This window comes from Marmota flaviventris, chromosome 14 (assembly GCF_047511675.1).
Source record: "Marmota flaviventris isolate mMarFla1 chromosome 14, mMarFla1.hap1, whole genome shotgun sequence".
Taxonomy (NCBI): domain Eukaryota; kingdom Metazoa; phylum Chordata; class Mammalia; order Rodentia; family Sciuridae; genus Marmota; species Marmota flaviventris.
In genome coordinates, this window is record NC_092511.1 from 60,452,290 (window position 1) to 60,469,036 (window position 16,747).

The 16,747-nt window shown below is 48.6% G+C and overlaps 1 protein-coding gene across 4 annotated transcripts in view; it reads right to left on the reverse strand.

Moving 5' to 3' along the window:
• Positions 1 to 16,747, reverse strand: part of Sfxn5 (sideroflexin 5) — a 112,356-nt gene that overhangs the window by 68,851 nt on the left and 26,758 nt on the right. For all 4 annotated transcript variants that reach the window (XM_071601710.1, XM_027934496.2, XM_071601711.1 and 1 more), the window contains exons 4-6: positions 4,703 to 4,729; positions 4,075 to 4,129; positions 2,190 to 2,215 (exon numbers count right to left, since the gene is read on the reverse strand). In XM_071601710.1, the coding sequence (XP_071457811.1) occupies positions 2,190 to 2,215; positions 4,075 to 4,129; positions 4,703 to 4,729 (108 nt within the window). The remainder of the gene's footprint in view (positions 1 to 2,189; positions 2,216 to 4,074; positions 4,130 to 4,702; positions 4,730 to 16,747) is intronic.

The window sequence follows — 16,747 nt, forward strand, 5'->3', positions numbered from 1 at the left end:
AACTAATTTTAATGAATAAACCAGCAAAAAAAAAAATTGATGACTAGGATACATGGTCACAATAATCAGTGGCAGAATAAACATGAATGGGTTCCCCATATGACTAAAACTGAAGATAATGTTTCTCAAATTGGATTAAAAAAAAAAAAAAAGTAAAATTCACAGGATGTGGCACATGCCTACAATCCTAGCGACTCAGGAGGCTGAGGCAGGAGGATCCCAAGTTCAAAACTAGCCTCAGCAACTTCACAAGGTCCAAAGCAACTTAGTGAGACCCTGTCTCAAAATAAAGTTTAAAAGGCTGTGGATGTGGCTCAGTGGCAGAGCATCTCTGGGTTCAGTCCCCCGTATGCCATAAAATTTAAAAAAATAATAAAATAAAATAAAGCAAAATTTGGTTAGATTTCAAATAAAACAAACCTATAATGCAAAATGGCACAAAGTAAATGACTCTGACATAAAGGTACGGGCAATGATGTACAAGACAAATAGACTAAACAAAATAGAAATAGAAATATTAGTGACATAAAACAGAATTCAAGGCAAGAATATTCAATAAAATAGAAATATTTCACATATGTGTGACAGACAAAAGAATATCAAGAAAATACAACCATTATGAATATACCAAGCACCACTGCACTAAAAAACACATATAACAACTGCAATAAATGCAAAAGAAAGAAATACACGCACACACACACAGTGGGAACTTTACAATCCTTTCTCAGAATATTTCAGAAAAATGTAATAGTTTCAGGAAAACTACATAAGGATAGAGATTTAAAAAATAACTTCTGTTGACATATTTACATATAAAATTAATGATATATGCATAAAGTTAGATAGGAGAAATAAGTTCTAGTGTTCTACAGCACAGTAGGGAGACTATAGCCCATAGCATTTCATCATTTATTTTATAAAGAACCGGAAGAGAGGAGTTGGAAGATTCCTAACACAAAGAAATGATCACTGTTTAAGGAAAAGGAAATGCCAGTCACCTTGATTTAATCATGATAGGCTATATACCTATTTCAAATTATCACACTGCACTTCCTAAATATATATTCTAAAATTTTTTAATTAAAAATGTAATCTGATGAAAACAGACATCAATTTTTTTCGATTAAAAATATATGTGTATGAGCTGGGTGGTGGTGGTGTGCACCTGTAACCCTCAGTGAGGCAGGAGGATGGCAAGTTCAAAATCAGCCTCAGCAACTTAGCAAGGTCCTAAGGAACGCAGGGAGACCCTGTTTCAAAGTAAATAGGGCTGGGGATGTGGCTCAGTGGTTAAGTACCCCTAGGTTCAACCACTGGTACCAAAATATATAGACATAAATATAGATGAATAGATACATAGATAGACATATATGAAATGAAATATTTCAAGCATACAGAAAAGTCTAGAGGATAATATAATGAGCATCCTTGTGCTGTCAAGTCTTATCATTTGTCAAATTTTTATGAAAATTTTGTCTTTTCTAAGAGACAAAGCACAAAGACAAATGAAACACCCCCTTTTTTCTGCTGGATTCCATTGTCTTCTCTCTCACCAAGGTGAACCGAACCTCAAATCTGCTAATTGTTCCCATGCATGCTTTTACAGATACACAGAAAATACACCCATAAACTATATATGATATTGTTTTGCTTATTTTTAAGCATGATCTAAATGACATCAGAGAGCATTACTACTCTGCTACTATTTTTTCATTCAACTGTCTTTGAGGTTTATCCATATTCATAATGTGGAATACTTAACACAGGAAAGAAAATAATGAACCAGCTCTAACCCCGATTCCAAAACTGAACAAAAAGAAGATGGAAAACCCTTTCGGAATTAATTTTAAACTTTTGCTTGCAGAAGGCACCTTTGTGCACCTCCTTCCTAAGTCTTTTTGGAAAACTTCCCTACTTTCCCGGAGAGTTCAGGAGGTGAAAAACACGCGGGGGGAAGGCCCTTTCCTGTCATGCTGGGTGGAAGTCAGAGCACCTTTTATCAAAAACAAGCTTGACGTGGGATGCACAGCAAGAGAGAAAAGAGAAATCCGTACCATTTTATCTGAGGGTTTCCCTCCAAGAATTTACGCTAAATCAGTAACTCAGTCAAATATTCACAAACTATGATGTAAAGTTATACATTCAAAATTTCATTAAAAAAAAAATCTTTTGAAAATAGCACTTACAATTGGCGTCCCGAAAGGAATGTAACCTGTGAGTGGGGAAGAGAAGCGTCAGGTCTTATAATCCACCATCTCAACCCAGATGCCCAGGACCTCCAGGCTTGGTGTTGGCAATGGCCCTAGCCAAGGGGCTCAGGGCAGTTAGGCAGGAGGCACCTCTAGCCCCTCAGACGCTCTCTAGTGCAGCCCTCCCTGTGGCCAACGTGTCCCGCCTCCTTCCCTCCGTTCCTCTAAAGTCAGGCAGCTCTCACTCCCCTCCCAAGCCCAGAAGCCTATTTTTGCAGACAGGGTTACCCCAGCCTGGGACCACCACAGAGGCGGGGGTGTCCCATGATTTCCTCCATGAGGCACAAGGACCCCTGTCCACAATCACTATGCAAGCCTGGCCACCTTCCAAGGACCCCAGAATGCTTTCCTTCTTCCCTGGGCTTGTCTTTTTTTTCCTTCTCTGACAATCCTGACTGTTTCTGGAAATAGAATTTCCTACCCACCTGAAATATGCACCTCTCTTTGCCAGAGCTGCTTAAATCTCTAGTGCCCTAGTTGCACGCCCATGCAGAGCAGTGGAGAGCTGGAGTGAACTCGGCCATGCCTTGGACGGAGTCTTCTCACTGCTTATGGCCCCATTGATGCCAACAGGCAGCCTCGTGCCCTCTGACATGTGGCACATACTCTCTGAGTTGCATGTGCAGCCAGTGTTTGCATCCCAAGTGCAGGTAACTGCATGTGCAGCGTCATCCTCCTCCTTCCTGCATCCCTCTGGGGAGAGTCCTGTTTGGTCAGGGCCTCTGAGGAGTATATGACTCAAGAAGGTCCAGAATTACAGAAGAAGCCAGGCTCGGGATGATAGCCTGCCAGGCCCAGTGTGGGGACTGGGGCCACTTACGGCCACAGCTCCAAGGTGCTTAGAGCCTTTGCTGCCTTGGAATTCTTCAGGGCAGAACCAGGGGCCCCTGGAAACTAATGGCCCCAGTTTGCACAATGGAATCACGTGACCTTCTGTTCACTGGCTGCTTAGTCTCTCGCCTCCATGAGGTCAGGCTCTTTGGGGGTGGGAACCCTAAATGATTCATCCAACTGTAGCCTCTTTCTCCAGCCACATGAGGTCCCTCAAAGGCAGCAGCCAGTAGTCACCCTTATGGCTCAGGGTGGCTACACCCATTGTAATGAGAAAAGGCAAGGAGGCGTCTGTACCCCAGTATGAGTGTCACCCTCTGTGGTGTGATGCTGAGCAAGGCTGGGAACCTCTCAGAACCATGGAAAGGACAACCACGCCAGCCCTAGTCTGTGTAGGGCAAGTGCTGTCTAAGCCTCTGACACAAACATACAGAGCTGTCCTCCAGTGACCACTGGGTGGGGACAACCTGGGGGCCGAGATCTTGTCCCCCCCTCTGCCCACTCGTCTCCACTGAACAGGAGTCCAGCCTTCTCCGTGGGCACAGTAGTGCAAAAAAGAGGGCATCCATTATTCACAGGATCAGAGAACAGGAGCTAATTTGCAGATGGCTGCCCAGAGGGGGCAGCAGGGAGCAGGACTTGGAAGGAAAAACAGGATGGTGCCTGGGCCGAGGCAGAGGCAGGAGAAGCCAGGGTTTGCCCATAGCAGGCGGCCCCCAGTGAGGGTTGAGTGGGGGCACACATGGGGGCTGCAGCTCCAGCCCAGCCACTCAGTGGAAAAGGCAGGCGGGTGCCGTGGGGATCCTGAGCCTGGCCAGGTTCTCATACAGTTGAGCCAAAATGGACCCATAGGTGCAAGTGCGACCAGGTATGTGACGGGCTCCGTCCCCTCCTCAGGCAGGTATATCTGGACCGTCTTGGAGCTGTGGCTATATAGTCAGCTGTGACCACAGCTCAGGCTGGGCTGAGCCAGAGGGTCCTGGGAGCTTACCTGACATTCTAAAAGGCATGAAGATCTTCTCATTGGTGTCCGGGTGCAGAATAGCCTGGGAAGAGCCGGGAATAGAGCACAGGGTGGCAGTCGGGGAGAGGAGAGGGAGAGGGCAGGGGGAGGGGGCAAGCAGAGGTGTTAGGAGAAGGAGAGGGAAGGACAGCTTCCCTTGGAGACACAGATGCCAGTGGCTACATACTGCCTCTGGCTAGTTGGTCCTTTCTACCATTCAGGACAAGAGAAAACCAAAGTGTGGGCCCCGACAGCACCCTCCTCCTGACCAGTCCTTAAAGCTGAGTGGGGGAAGACTTAAAGCCCGTGGAGGCCAGGACCGTGTCTACTCACGGGCACATACTCAGAATCTGTGGATGGAGCCTGGACCTTCCTGGCACTCACAGCACCCAGGGAAAGGTCACCCTGGCCCGAGCCCCAGGCTTAGAAGCTCAGGCCCTGGGGTGCTGAGTTGGAAGGAAGGGGTGAGGTGGCAAACAGGAGGGGCGAGGCTGGGAGGGGAGAAGGTGGGCATGCAATAGCCTTGGTGGGGAGGGGTTTCTGCTAGATCCCGGGGACAGGGCGGCAGGATCCAAGAAAACACGGGGGACAAAAAAAGAATCCAAAATTAGATTACCTGCTTGATTTTCTGTGCACTCCAGAGCTGAAAAAGGAAGAAAACACACATTAGAAGCAACCCAAGCCCGGTGTGTGGTGCGTACCTGTAATCCCAGCAGCTTGGGAGACTGAGGCAGGAGGATTGCACGTTTGAGGTCAGCCGGGGCAACTTAGTGAGGCTCTGTCTCACAATAAAATAAAAAGGGCTAGAGAAGGAACAAATCCGCCAAATCATGCTATGTCCGAGTATGAATATACCACAATGAACCCTGACTATATATATATATATAATTATAATGTGCTAATTAAAATAATAGAAGGGAGATCTGTAAAGTAAGTAGATCAGGGGGAGGAAAAGAGGGAAAGAAAAAACACTGGGGAATGAGATTGATCAAATTATGTTATGTGCATGTTTGGATGTGGCATAATGAATCCCCCTATTATGTATAATTATAATGCACCAATAAAAAGTCTTAAAAATAAAAGACATACAAAATTAAAAAAAAAAATGTCAGGGAGAGACTGTGGATATAACTCAGTGGCAGAGTGCTTGTCTAGCAAGCGTGAGGCTCTGGGTTTCCCCCCAGTATGGGGGGCAGGATTAAAAGTTTAAGGTCTCAAAGCCTTATTTTCTAATCAAGGAATTCAACTCCAAAAGCAGAGTCTCATGATGTCTTCTCACCCAAGAGCTGACACCGGGAGGGTGTGATAAGACAAAGGACCTCAAGGGCACAGCTAGGGGTTTACATACAGTTGGTTAGATCGTTCAGTCCAAGGGTTTAGTCCAACTAGGGAAGCTCCCTAGTTGATGCTAAGGTGTGCTCACTAAGGTCCCCGATCTCAATGGATACACTTCCACTGTTTCCCAGAGTCATAAGCTACAGTGCAGCACCGTTTTTTGCAGAGATAGGCTGCCTGGAGCCCTGGTTCTGTCACGGCCAACCCTGAACCTCAGTTTCCTCATCTGTGACACGAGGATAAGAGCTGGCTTCTGACACAGGACTGTTGAAGAGGTATCTAAACAGTGCTTGGAGCAGCATCAGCCCACAGTAGGTGTTCACAGCTGCTCACTGTGGTTAATATTATTTATTCCTATTGTCATTACAAGAAAGTTGTGAGAAGAAAAGGGTAACTTCAAATGAGGGATGAGCTGTTTCTTTCTAGCACAGCCAGGCTGGGGTGGTTAGAGAAAAAGAACAATTTGTCAATCCCTTCAAATGATATAAATACTGCCTTTCATTGACTCTGGACATCATTGATTCTAAGATGCACTATCATGTGCCACAGAAGAAAGAAAATTGACCTGGTGTCCAGACCCCCCAATTCCATTTTAGAGATGCTAAAATGTTATAAAATCATCTTAAAAAAAAAAAAAAAAAAAACAGTGGCGCATACCTATAATCCCAGCTGCTCTGGAGGCTGAGGCAGGAGGATTGCTAATTCAAAGCCAGCCTCAGCAAAAGTGAGGCAGTAAGCAACTCAGTGAGACCCTGTCTCTAAATAAAATACAAAATAGGGCTGGGAGTGTAGCTCAGTGATCCAATGCCCGTAAATTCAATCCCCAGTACACCTCGCCCCAAAATCAAACAAACAGGATGAATAAAAATTGATATTGTGGGGCTGGGGATGTGGCTCAAGCGGTAGCGCGCTCGCCTGGCATGCGTGCGGCCCGGGTTCGATCCTCAGCACCACATACAAACAAAGATGTTGTGTCCACCGAGAACTAAAAAATAAATATTTAAAAAAAAAAATTGATATTGTGGGCAAAACAAAGGCCAGCACATGTTAAATGGAGGAAGAAGGGCTTGGGGACTAGAAAGAAAAGCCTGCCCACAGCTGATATTTAAAGTTTTTAAGGTAGACTAGTTGTAGCCAGGTGTGATGGTGCACACCTGTAATTCCAGCAACACAGGAGGCGGAGGCAGGAGGATCACAAGTTTAAGGCCAGCCTCAGCAACTTAGTGAGGCCCTAAGCAACTTAGCAAGACTCTGTCTCAAAATAAAAAGTAAAAAGGGCTGGGATGTGGCTCGTGGTTAAGCACCCCTGGGTTCCATCATTAGTACCAAAAAAAACAAAAAAAAAATATCAATAAAGTAGAATAGTTGTTATGCTTTATTTATATGGTAATAATGGTCATTGGAATATAAACTAAGATGCAGAAGTTAAGCAGCTCTGGGGAGTAAAAATAGGAGTTTTAAAATTGATACATTAAAGTTGATGCTTTTTATTCACAGCTGAGTCCCTCAAAACTTAAATCCCAGCCTAATTAAGGCTTATTTTAGATACATTTCAAACATACTTGATTGTCTGCTATTCCAGACCAGGCAGATTAGAAGCAGTAGATCTTTTAAAAATAATAATGGGGAGACAGAGGAGGCTGCAGAGAGAAAAACCAACTGCAGAATCCCTGCAAGCATAAAGGGAGGTGGGAACATTAGGGGACGAGAGGCTAGTCCTGTCCCCTCTGCTCAGAAGGTGCTCCCCAAGTCGAGGCTCTGTCCTAGAAGCCACCCAGGGTGGTACAACTCCTGACACCTCCACCTCCATCCAATCATGATCTTCCATTTCTCACCTCTGGATTCACTGTCCAGCCTCCAGGGAGGCAGGAATTTGCCTTTAAGCACTATCTCCGGGCACCATCTCCCAGAGTGCCTGGCATATAGTAGGTACTCAATAAGTGTTTGGTGAAGGAATATCATCCTCTAAAATAGAAGTATATCTAGGACTCGAGCTGATGAGGGATAGAGAGCAGAGCTGTGGGGGGTAGCAGTGTGCCCCACGTATCTGCACCCAAAGATAAGCTCAATGGGAGGTCAGTGGGCTCTGCCCGTGAACCTGGGAGACGTTCCAAGCAAGAAGATACATGGGGTGGGGCCATAGAGCAGGGGGCCCAAAGCCCTAGCTCCAGAGATGGAGTTTTATTCTCCAGAGAAGTGGAATCCGAGCAGCCCAGATGTGGGGGTCACAGGCAGAGGGGGACAAGTCCAAGGTCTGAGGACTATACATGGGCCTCCAGGAGCCTTCCCATGTCCACACCCAGAATGCAACAGACAGGAGGGTGGAGGCCCCTTCTCTTGGAAATAGAAGACCACAAAGAGGACCACAGGCTCTGCCCCCGGTGCAGTAGTGGGAAAGAAGCCCCATTCTGGGGATCTAGGGCCCTGTGATTTCTGTCTTGACTTTCTCAATATCTTTATCTTTGAATTTGTGTCAAAGGCTGGTGGACAGTGGAGATGTGCCAGGGGCCTGCAGCCTCAGTGCACTCCTGTCCTGCCACCCCACTGGCCACTCTCCTCTAGGCACCCACACAGTGACCACCGACACCCACCATTCCTGGCAGAGGGCTTGGTGCAGGGAGGATGGGGTAGAACCAGTGGTCCCCAATGCTGAGACATGGAGCAAGGTTCTGGGTGCCTGAAAGTATCTGTGCTTGCCCCGCAGGTGTCCCTGTGGCCAAGGAAGTGTGACATTAAATAGCAAATAAAAAACACCCTGGGGGCTGAGGTTGTGGCTCAGCGGTAGAGCGCTTGCCTAGCACGTGGGAGGCCCTGGGTTTGATCCTCAGCACCACATAAAAATAAATAAACAAAATAAATGTATTTGTCCATCTACAACTAAAAAAAAAAAAAAAAAAAAAAGTGTTAAACCAGGCACAGTGGCTCATGCCAATAATCCCAGCGGCTCAGGAGGCTGAGACAGGAGGATGGCAAGTTCAAAACCAGCCTCAGCAACAACAAGGTGCTAAGCAAGTCAGTGAGACCAGGTCTCTAAATAAAATCCAAAATTGGGCTGGGAACGTGGCTCAGTGGCCTAGCGCCCCTGAGTTCAATCCCCGATACTGCCCCCTCCCTGCAAAAAAATCACCTTGTTAAAAGGCTGGAGAGGAGAAAGTGAGGAGGGGGAGAGGGAGAGAGAGAGAGAGGGGAGGGCAAGGGAGACCCCACAGAAAAGAGGGGAAAGCTTTTTTCTGCCTTTTGAAGAAGGATCTTGAATTTTCATTTTGCATTGAGCCCCCCCAAATTTTATACTTGTCTCTGCCTATAAATCAGTTGATATTTGGAGGACCTAAATGAAGAAGGTCCCTGCTAAGAGTTTGCACATGCATGCATAGAACATGAACTCTGAGGACATGAGACAACATAGGGACTCAGGAAACTTGAAGAGCACTGCAGACAACCTCCAAAGAGTCAGACCTGGAAAAGGAGCCGTGTGCAATGAAGAGGGATGGGGTTCAAACCTTGGCTCGGCCACCTACTGGATGTGTAGCTCTGGGAAAGCTATTTTGTCTCTGTGCCTCAGCTTCCCCATCAGTCAAATGGGTTGTTGGAGGGTAGGAGAGACAGACGGTGCTCCGCAGCCCCACAGTTTGCTTTACCGTAGGGGTGCACAGCTGCTTGGGAAGCCAGCCTCCCCCAAAAGGCAGGTGGGCTCCTGGGACTGGGCACTGGCTGGTGCACTGATAGTAGAAATGATAATCCCTTTGCTTGTCCCCAAAGCTTCCCAAGAAGGATCGAGTGAAGGACAAGGGGGCCCTAGAAGATGGTAAAGTCATGAAGTGAAAGGAACCAGGTCCCTGGCCAATAGCATGTGCCAGGTCCATGCAGTGCACTGGATTCAGACAGGATTGAGAAATGGACCTTACGGCGGTAAGTCCCTGAAATCTGGGGCTTGCTCGTTATAGCACTTGGCTTAACGTGACTAACACAGAGGGTTAAATGAGATATGCATATATAAAATATTTGACTCATAGAACGTGCTCAGTATGGTTGCCTAAAATAGAGGGGAAGCAATTAAAATGAGCAGTTTTTAAAGGATGTAATCATCTCGCAAAGCAACTGCATCTTCATTGTTTTATTCACTCCTTGTGCCTGCGAGGTGGGGAGGTTCTTTCCAGATAGGGTAGCTCAACTCGAGAGATCACGTGGCTCAGCCAGGGTCCCAGGGGCCTGGTGGCAGTATGGAGATGGGGCCCCAGGTCTCCTGGCCTGTATGCTGGGTCCCCCCTTATTCCCCCATCTGGAGCAGGCCAATGTCTGAGCTTGGCTAGGATGACTGCTGGAAGCCTAAGAGGAGGGAATGGCTGGCACTGTCCTAGGGTCCCAGACCCCTCAGTGCAGCCTGACGGCAGACGCCTCCCACCAGCACACTCAGCCCCTCCCACCAGCACACTCAGCCCCTCCCACCAGCACACTCAGCCCCTCCCACCAGCACCCAGCAAAATAGCACCACGCTTATAAGCCATCTGTATCCCTTGGATTCTGGGACTGTCTCTTCCACCTCTGCCCACGGGGCAGCGACAGGGCATCAGGCAGAAGCGGGTTCAGCGGCACAGGCAGGAGGGTGGTAAGAGTAGCAGCAGGAGGGTCCCGAGGAGGCCAGAGCCCAAAGACACATCCTGCAGTCCACAATGACACCACCCAGCCAGCCAGCAGATAGGCCAGTGCCACAGATGAAGACAGCAGCAAAGCCTCCTCAGGAATACAAGCTCTTCTGTTTTGCCAAGCATTTTCCCTAGGAGGCTGCAACTCCTGTTAACTCTCACTTTACAGAACTGAAGAACAGAGAGGTTAAGTGACTTGCCCAAAGTCCCACAGCAGTGCAGGTATTTGAACTTAGCTCCAAGTCCCCACTCTCTTTTTTTCTTTTTTTTTTTTTTTTGTGTTGGGACTAAACCTAGGGCCTCCCACTTGCTGGAGCAAGCACTACACCACTGAGCTATTTCCCTATCCCCTCCAAGGCCTCATTCTTAAATACCACTTGGGCTTGACTCTAAACACTGTGCACATTGTCCTGCCCTCGTATATTTGGCCTCTTTTCATATCAGTGCACAGAGAGATGTATTCTTCTTAGTGGAAACTTTGAGGATATTATAAACTGTCCTGAGCTGGGGACGGAGGATCTCAGTGGCAGAGCACTTGCCTAGCATGCATGAGGCCCTGGGTTTGATTTCCAGCATTGAAAAAAAAAAATTTTTTTTAATAAAAATAAAAATAAACTGCCCCCTACTGGTGGACTTTTAGGCAACTTCCCATCTTTTTTTTTTTTTTTTTTTTATTGTGATAAAATACACACAAAATTTACCACCTTAACCATGTGTAAGCGTACACCTCTGTGGCGGTAAGCACATCCATCCAGTTGTGCAAACACTCACATATCCATCTCCAGAACCTTCCATTTCCCCAGCTGGAACTCTATCCTCTAACACACCTCCCAATCCACCTCCCCCAGCTCCTGGCAGCCACGGTTCTATTTTCTGTCCCTATGAATTTGACTATACTAGACAACTCACATGAGCAGAATCATACAATATCTGGGTTTTGGGGGTGACTGTCATACCTTTTGTCACAGTTATTATGAACCATGCTCTAGTGAATTTCACTGGCGTTCTCATTATTATATCAGCATTTGAAAAAAAAAGACCAAATTTATGCAGGTGTTTCTGGCATGATACAGAAGAGACTGATGGCTACTCTAGGGAGAGGAAGTGGGTAATTGTGGGAGAGAAGGGAGACTTCTTTCTTCATTCTCTGATCTTTTTATACCTCTAGAATTCTGTATCTTGTTCATAAATTACCTACTCTGTTAAAAAAGAAAAATTAAAGGTAAGGGCTGGGGATGTAGCTAATGGTAGAGTGCTTGCCTAGCATGCATGAGGCCCTGGGTTCTATCCCCAGCACAGGAAAATATAAATAAACCCACTAGAAAAATGGAAATAGTCTACACAATATCCAGGCCCTTTGTGGATGTCTATGGCATAGACCACTAAGTGTCCAGTTAAATCTCTGTCCTCCTATTCCATAGTTACAGAAAATTGGCCGGCAGGTGGCTGATATGCTACCCTGCATCTCCCAGTTTCCTTTGCAGTTAGGTTTGTCCATGTGTCTGATGGCAGAGAAGCATGATACAAGCCCTGAATGGCCCTGTGGAGCAGAGACACTGGCCTGTTACCCAGGAGGAAATGACCTTGTCTTATTTGAGCTGGGGCGTTTGGGGATGTTTTTATTGCAGTGACTGGATAACTCCAATGTGATCTCCTTGGGGTTAGATGAAACTACTCTCCCCATGGCGGAGAGGAAGGGATGGAAGTGAAGATGGCTTTTCAGGTCTTATGGCTTGACCTTGAGCCTCAGGAGAGCTTGAGATGAAGTGGGAGGAACATCTCCATTTTTAATGAAAATTCCTAGTCGAGACCTGATCTTACCTGGGTTTATCCCCTTCTCCATGCTGCAGGGAGGACAGCCAGCTTTGGCCCTGGCTCAGTCACTATCTGGCCTGGTCTTCCTATGTGGTTCACGTCACACGGTAGAACCTGATTAAAAATTAGTCATGCAGGAGAAGGGGCAGAAGGAGGAACAAGTCTCTCCAGGGTTCTTCCTGCCCAACAGTCCGCTAAGCCAGGTCCAGCTTCTGGGGAGGCCAGGTGAAGGATTCCGGTCTGACCCCTTAGCTCTGCGCTTCTCCCTGTGACCTGCTGGACCCATGAGTTAAATGCTAGAAGCAGAAATGGCCATGGAAGCCAAGACTTGGTTGCAAATTTGAAGTTTCTTGGGCTGATCCTGCAAACAGGGTACAGCAGAGGATTATTCTGGGATGTTAAGCACTGCAAGCGAGGCCCACTGAGACACGGTGGATGGGCCATCTACACAGAGAATCTAGCCAAGGGGCCCCAGTGTCTTCCGGAAGCCTGCTGAACCATCTCCACTTCAAATTATAATCCCTACTTGTGACCTGATCTCATTTTGGCTCAGCCCAGAGCCCAGCTCCCTCTACGCCTCCAACTGAACATAAAAATGTGCAGCCCTGATCTCTTACTGGCTCCAGGGACAAACCGGTGTGGATAAGAGACTTTGGACTTTGATGTTTTCAACTTGGAGAAGGAGGAGAGGGGGCAGTGTGGGGAAAGAGTGCGGAATGGTGGAAAGGTTTGCTGATTTTAGAAGTGGCCAGCGTCTCCACGGAGATGCCCTCTGACCCTGAGTCTCAGTATGGAGACCAAGGGAGGGTCAGGGATGGGTCACCACATGCTTCTAGGAGAGCCTGACGTCCCCCAGCACCCAGAGGAGAGCAACTGCCCAGGCCCCACCCCCAGTCTGGCTCGCTCAGCTTCCCCTCTGCCTCCTTCCAAGCTGCTTCTCCAAACCTCCTAAGGCAGCATAGACAGAGCCTATTTAAAACAACCTCCAGAAGGTAATTAAACAGAGCCTGAAGGGGATCCTTCTGTAAGGCAAAGGATGCCTCCATCAAACAAACAAAAAAGAAACTTCCCAATTTATCAGTTGGGCCAATTGCATTATACTTCACCATTAATTCTGTTGCCATGGTAACTCCCAGGTAATATGTACCTGTACGAGTCTGTGGAGGGGTGAAATAACCTCCCACCAATTCTTTCTCTCTCTTTTTTTTTTTAGTTTTGCAGTTCTGGGAATTGAACCCCAAGGGCCTCGTGCATGCTAGGCAAACACTCCACCACTGAGAGACATCCCTAACCCTTACCCCTAGGGCACATAAAAGAAAAGAGGCCCTCTTCTTGATTCTGCAGCATAGCATCTACTTCTTATCCACATAGCTTCTCTTTATGGAGAGGACAGACCCTGGGGTTGAACCAGGTTACTGTCAGGATTAATAGTTGATTTTACTTAGCGAACAAATATTTATTGAGCATCTACTATGTGCTGAGCGCTGCTGTTCATGGTGAGCATATATCAGAGGAAGGAGGGGGGAAATCAGACAAAGAGCTCTGGCTTTTGTGGAGCTTGCCAGCTAAGGGGGACAGAGGATAAGCAATAAAAATAATAAAAAGTAAATTCTCTGCTATGTTAGAATGATCGGTGCTTTAGGGAACAAGGGAAAGTGGAACAGGTAAGGGGATTGGGAATATGTGGCGGTGATGGGGACAGAGGTTACAGCAGTGGGGGATCAGGGTGGGTCTCAGAGGCGACACTGAAGGATATTCTCAAGGGAGGGAATGGGCTCTGAAGGCAGAACAGGCAGCGCAAAGACCCTGAGGCAGAAGTAGGCCTGCTACTTCTGGGGACAGCAGGGACAGCAGGGAACCAGTGTGACCAGAGTGGACTGAATAAGGGAAGAATGGGGGCCGGGGGACAATGTCAGAAAGGAATGAGGACTTTTCAGGCCGTGTTCAGAACGATGGCTTTTACTCTGAGTGGAAGAGGGGAACACTACTTTTCTTAACAGAGCAGTGGTTCTCACTTAGAGGTGCTTTTCCTCAGGGGACATCTGGCAGTGCCTAGTGACACTTCCTGGTTGTCATGCCTGGGGAGAGGGAGCTATTGGCATCTAGTGGGAAGAAGCCAGAGATGCAGGTGAACATCCTTGGGTGCACAGGACGCACAACCAAGAGCTATGAACTCTGCGGGGCCGCGTGCTGTGATGCACTCCTGTGATCCTCGGGAGGCTGAGGCACGAGGATTGTGAGTTCAAAGCCAGCCTCAGCAACTTAGTGAGACCCCAAGCAACTCAGCAAGATCCTGTCTCTAAATAAAATATTTTTAAAAAGGGGGCTTCGGATATGGCTCAGTGGTTAAGTTCCCTGGGTTCAGTCCCCAGTAACAACAAAAACAAAACAAAACAAAAACTATGCAGTTCTAAATGCCAATGGAGCCAAGGCTGAGAAGCCGGGAGCAGAGGACCCAGTCGTAGGTTTCGCAGGTCACTCTGCCTGCTGCTGTGCTGATGCTGTCATGGGAATGGATGGAGGGACCCAGGTAAAATGGGAAGAACATCTAGGAGGCCACTGTAGTTACCCAGCCCCAGAGGTGTGACCATATCACCTGGTACAGTACCTGGCCCAGCCTGCACAGGCCTTGGCTAATAGGGATCACTGTGCTAATGACACTTGTCAAGCCAGTGCTGGCCAAGAGCAGCAGGGTGCTGCCCAGGAGTCCCAGAGCCTGAGGCTGGGAGTCCTGGTAAGACTAGCCAGCCAGCTCCGGCAAACCTGCAGACACGCACAGGTTTGGGGTGCAAGTGCTGTTAAGCCTCTGGTATTTGCTCTGCTATTTTCAGCAGAATCCAAACACAGCTGACCCCATTTTCTCTCCGAGAGGAGAAGGCTCGCAGGATCTCTTACATCCCAGCTGCCCTTTCTCCTTGGCAGGCTGCAGACATAAATCCATGCTGCTTGTGGGCTCTGAGCTGCCTGTGTGCTATGCTGGGTATAGAGGAGGCACTCAATAAAGGGTGGCCGGTCCCTCACCTCTGGGGAATGTGGAATGATGGTGGAGTCCCCACTCAGGAGCCCACAGCGGCTGCTGGAGACCTGCGCTCGGCACTTGGGTTACCCTAGTAGCTTCCAGCCTGGTTTCTACAGCAGCGCTTCCTTCCTGGTTCACCACCACCAGGCCGGCAGTACCACTGCCATGCCACTCCCTGGCTCAAGAGCTTGCAGTGTCTTCCTCTGGCCCCACATCCAGCATCTCTTCCTGGTTTTCAAAGATTTTCGCAATCTGGCCTCTAAATTTCCTTTATCCTTGAGATTTATTATCTATTTGTGTAGCAACCACTCAACATGGTAACAGTCTCTGAAGGAGATATCAGCCCCTCGTGAACAGAAGACCAAAAGCAAGGCCATCGGGAGTGGACAAACTCTCGGCACACTTTCACAATACCCACTGGTGAGGTGCCATACCTGGAGGGCAGGTCAGATGGCAAACCGGTAGAAAAGAGTGCACACAAGTTACCCAGTATTGCCCATGACACTGGGACAGGCCTGCAGGCATTGGGACACAGTTTCAGGATTCCGACACCCCCACCTGCAAGAGTGCAATGGGGCAGGCAAGAGCAGGTGCAGACGAGGTCGCTGTCCACTGAGACCAAGAGCTGCCCTGGGTCTCTTCAAATAGCATGGATGTGACCCTTGAGCAGGGCCAGCCTGGGCCAGGAGTTGGTGTGTCCTTAATTCCAGATCACTGAGGCTTCCTCAAGCCCAGAGTTGACTCGACATCACTGTCCCTTCTCTTCCTGTGTTTGTGGAGGTCAGAGGGGGTGTTGGTTTTTGACTGTGGCCCAAGAAGGCACCAGGAGACCCATGCAGAGCCCAATGCCACGAACTCTGGGTAGCCCCGAGGACGGGGGCTGGGGGGAGAGGGAGGATCTGCTTCCAGGAGGCTCACACCTAAGAACTGTGCTACCTGGTCATCCGATGGCCCCTGCAGGCATGGCCACCTCAAGCCAGAATTGGGAGGCTCAGCTATTGCCAAGAGGCCCCCCAGACTCCCTCCAGTTCCCTAGAGGCACATGGGGGCTTTCAGGACAGAAGACAAAGAAGGCCCAGGAAACAGTACAGACAGCTTTAGGCTACTGAAGGGAGTGAAGAGAGAAAATGTGGCCTCATTCCCCAAACTCCAGGAGCTGAAAGATGTCCCAAGAGGCCAGCTTCAGCAAGCAGGGGCAGAGGGGAGCTAGAGCCAGAGCAGACACAGGATCGGGAGAAAACATTCACAGGTCCGAGGACAACTTCAGGCCAGAGCAGGGTGTGCTATCACGTCAGGCCACCCAGGGTGTCCAGTGTCCATGGCCAGAAAGAAGTTCTGCTGCTCAGGAGTAAGACCGCAGCCCACCGTCCCTGCCCATGGCTGCCCATGACTCAGCACACAGTGCAGACTCCTGAGGATGGGTCCTGTGTGTCACAGCACTCCCCGGGGCCCTGACAAGCGCATCTGGCCAAGGTGCTGCATGCACCATGCGCCTGTCCTCCCCCCCCCCCCCTGCACTGCCGTCCAGCACATTCCTCATTGGCTTCCAGTGCAGGGCGGGCTGTCTCCACCCTGGACGGCTCCTACCCTGGGCCCCTCCTCACCAGACACCCCAGTCTAAACTGTTTCCACTGCTTTCCCACAGTGTGGTGTCTTCACCTGCCTCTGGGGGGTCCATGGGGCCCGTGGGGCAAGAACCTACCTCATCCAGTCTCTTCCTTGTTCTATCCCCTGACCCCGGCCCCATAGCTGTCCTGGAGTGATGGGATCAAATAGAAAAAGGGTAAGAAAAGCTGAGTGTCAGCCTGAAACATCCAATATTTGACAAAAAGGAGTTCTAGAAGGAGAA